At 38.2% G+C, this 2,500-nt stretch overlaps 1 protein-coding gene across 1 annotated transcript in view; it reads left to right on the top strand.

Annotated features, from left to right (window-relative positions):
- Window positions 1-2,500, top strand: part of en2a (engrailed homeobox 2a) — a gene marked incomplete at its 5' end in the record, with an annotated part of 5,987 nt that overhangs the window by 1,485 nt on the left and 2,002 nt on the right. Inside the window, one exon of the mRNA XM_025054703.1 lies at window positions 2,162-2,180. Coding sequence (XP_024910471.1) covers window positions 2,162-2,180 — 19 coding nt within the window. The remainder of the gene's footprint in view (window positions 1-2,161; window positions 2,181-2,500) is intronic.

The following is a 2,500-nucleotide window of genomic DNA, read 5'->3' as shown; positions in this document are numbered from 1 at the left end:
CGGAACATGACGGTGGACACGGGAAACACACGCGTGAAAACACGGACATTTAACGATAATACACGACTTTGACGACAGATTTGGCCAAAGACGCTGGTGTAGTTCTACTGTGTGTGTGTGTGTGTGTGTGTGTGTGTGTGTGTGTGTGGAGGGAGGGCAGGCTTTACTTCTAGGATGTGTGTGTGTGTGTTTTTTTTTCTTTCTCCTTCAGTGTGGACGTGCCAGAATTCTACAATCAGTTTTTTTGACTCGACTTTTTATTTTTTCATCTTCTGCCAGTTTGTTCACACATTTTCTGGCACGAGAAAGATACAAGTTATAAAAATGAATTTTCTCTTTTGATGAACCCGAAAATAGGGTCAAATGTTTTTATTTATTTACTTCCAACAAAAGGAAGTTTCTTTTTTACGTTTCTGCTCAAGTCTGCGCACGATTTACGCATCATTTCAGCAGCTTTCTTGAAAACAAAGTTGTTGTTATTTTTTTAATTAAATATTTTCCAACTCAGTATCGTGGATGAAAACTAGCATCAGCAGCTGCTAGCATGTTAGCAGTTGTTCTTCTGTTTGGACAGTGAACACTGTGAAAAGTGCGTTTGTTTTTAGTCCAAATCCACGGTTGTTGCTCGATGTTTTGATGCTAACATGACTCATAAACGGTTGATGCTAACTGTGGTTCACGTCGACTAAACCCGGGACACGTTTAGTTTTCTGGCTGTTGTTGTTAACTTTATTAATGTATATTATATTTCGGTGCAAACTCGTCCACAGTGAGTGACGTGACGTGAACGTGTTAACGGTAAATTCACACGTCGTTACTCCTTCGGTTTTCACAGCTACAAACTCGTTTTTTGTTTGTTTGTTTGTTTTTTAATTTAGTGACAAAAGGCCAAAACACCGGTTTTGTCAATATTTTTCGTCCCATTCTTCAGAGTAAAGTTGTTGATATTCTGTTGGAAATGTTTACGTCACTGGGTTTTTTTTTATGGCGTTACTTTTGAATTTGGCGAAATTATCCTGGCGATTCTTGTGATTTCTCAACAGTTACGTGATATTTTGGGTGATAAGAAAATACAAACGAGCAGAATGTGTTTGAAAAGCGTTTCTATAGAAAGAAAGTTCAAAAATATCCCTTTAATGTCAGCAGCCAACCAGCCTTGGTTTAAATGTGTGGACTTTGTCTTCAAACTGGACGTGGACCAGACGAACGCACACACGCAAATCTTACTCAGATTTTTTGGTTGATTGTTTTTAAAGTGGGGGGATTATATTTAAAAAAAAATCCTGATTTTTTTTTTAGCTTAAGCTGAGATTTTTCTTTCTTTTTTTTTGGTTAGCAACTAAAGAGCACATTTACAAACATAAGAACATTTTTTATTGTTATTTATTTTCTTTCATGTGATGAATAATAAACCGACTAGAATGATTTCCGCCATTTTTCCAGCTCTACGCAGGAATCCTGCACCATTTTCTGGCCTATCTTCAGCCTAAAGTTCCGCACGTGGATAAACTAACACAAAGGTTTAATGTTGGACGGAAACCCCGGGTTAACCTTTTTTGGCCAACATTTAACACATAAAAAACACTTTTCGCGCGAGTTTATTAGCATTTAAAGTTCATTTTAAATGAAGAGTTGACGAAGACTCTGTATTAATAGATGCAAATGTCAGTTCCGTCACCTTTGGCCCATATTGTGAACACATGCCAAGCGGTGTTTGTGATTTAAATCATTTTGTCACGAGATTCACATGATTTTTACGCGCCGTCTGAATCGGAATATTTTAATGGATAATGAAAACCTGCGGTTTTTACTGATATTTTTGTTCACAAATTCAACACCACGTTACTGCGTTTAAGGTGTTTTTTTTTAAATACATAATGGTTGTGTTCCTGAATTAAAGGTTGCGTAAAGTCAACCGGGAATTAATATTTGGTTTTTAGAAAACGTGGCCGTCAGTTCTGTCGGTGTTTGTCCAATATTGTGACAGAAATCATTTGATATCGTGATGTTCGCGGTGTTCACGATGTTGCGCTCTGGACGAACGAGCGTCACCTCGATTTTAGCCACTTGTTTAAAAGCAAAGTTGACGAAAAAGGGATGCAAAAAAATGATTTTAGCAACTGACGTGATTTTTATAAAGTTCCGTCTGGTCCGTTGACAGTCAAACGTCACCAGGACTGGTGAGATTTGTCCAAACGTGCCTTAGTATTTCACACATTTCGCGGACGATTATGTGAGTTTTGTGTAAAACATTTAAAGTGGACTTGATAAGAATGTGTTAAAGTGAAGTGCGACCGTCACGTGGTCATTTTTCGGACCATATTTTGGACAAAACACTGTTTTCTGCTCAGTCCGCTCGAGCGCCATCTTTTGTTTCTATTTTTTCATCATCCTGCCGATACAGTTTTTTTTAAAGACAAAAAAAAGAAGGAGTCACATCATTTGTGTCCCACACTTTGACACTGACGAACCAATGTTTCTGCCCCCCCCCCCCCCCCCC

The sequence above is a fragment of the Cynoglossus semilaevis genome, chromosome 3 (assembly GCF_000523025.1).
Source record: "Cynoglossus semilaevis isolate Cse_v1.0 chromosome 3, Cse_v1.0, whole genome shotgun sequence".
NCBI classification, from domain to species: Eukaryota; Metazoa; Chordata; class Actinopteri; order Pleuronectiformes; family Cynoglossidae; genus Cynoglossus; species Cynoglossus semilaevis.
This window is presented reverse-complemented; position numbering and strand designations above follow the sequence as displayed.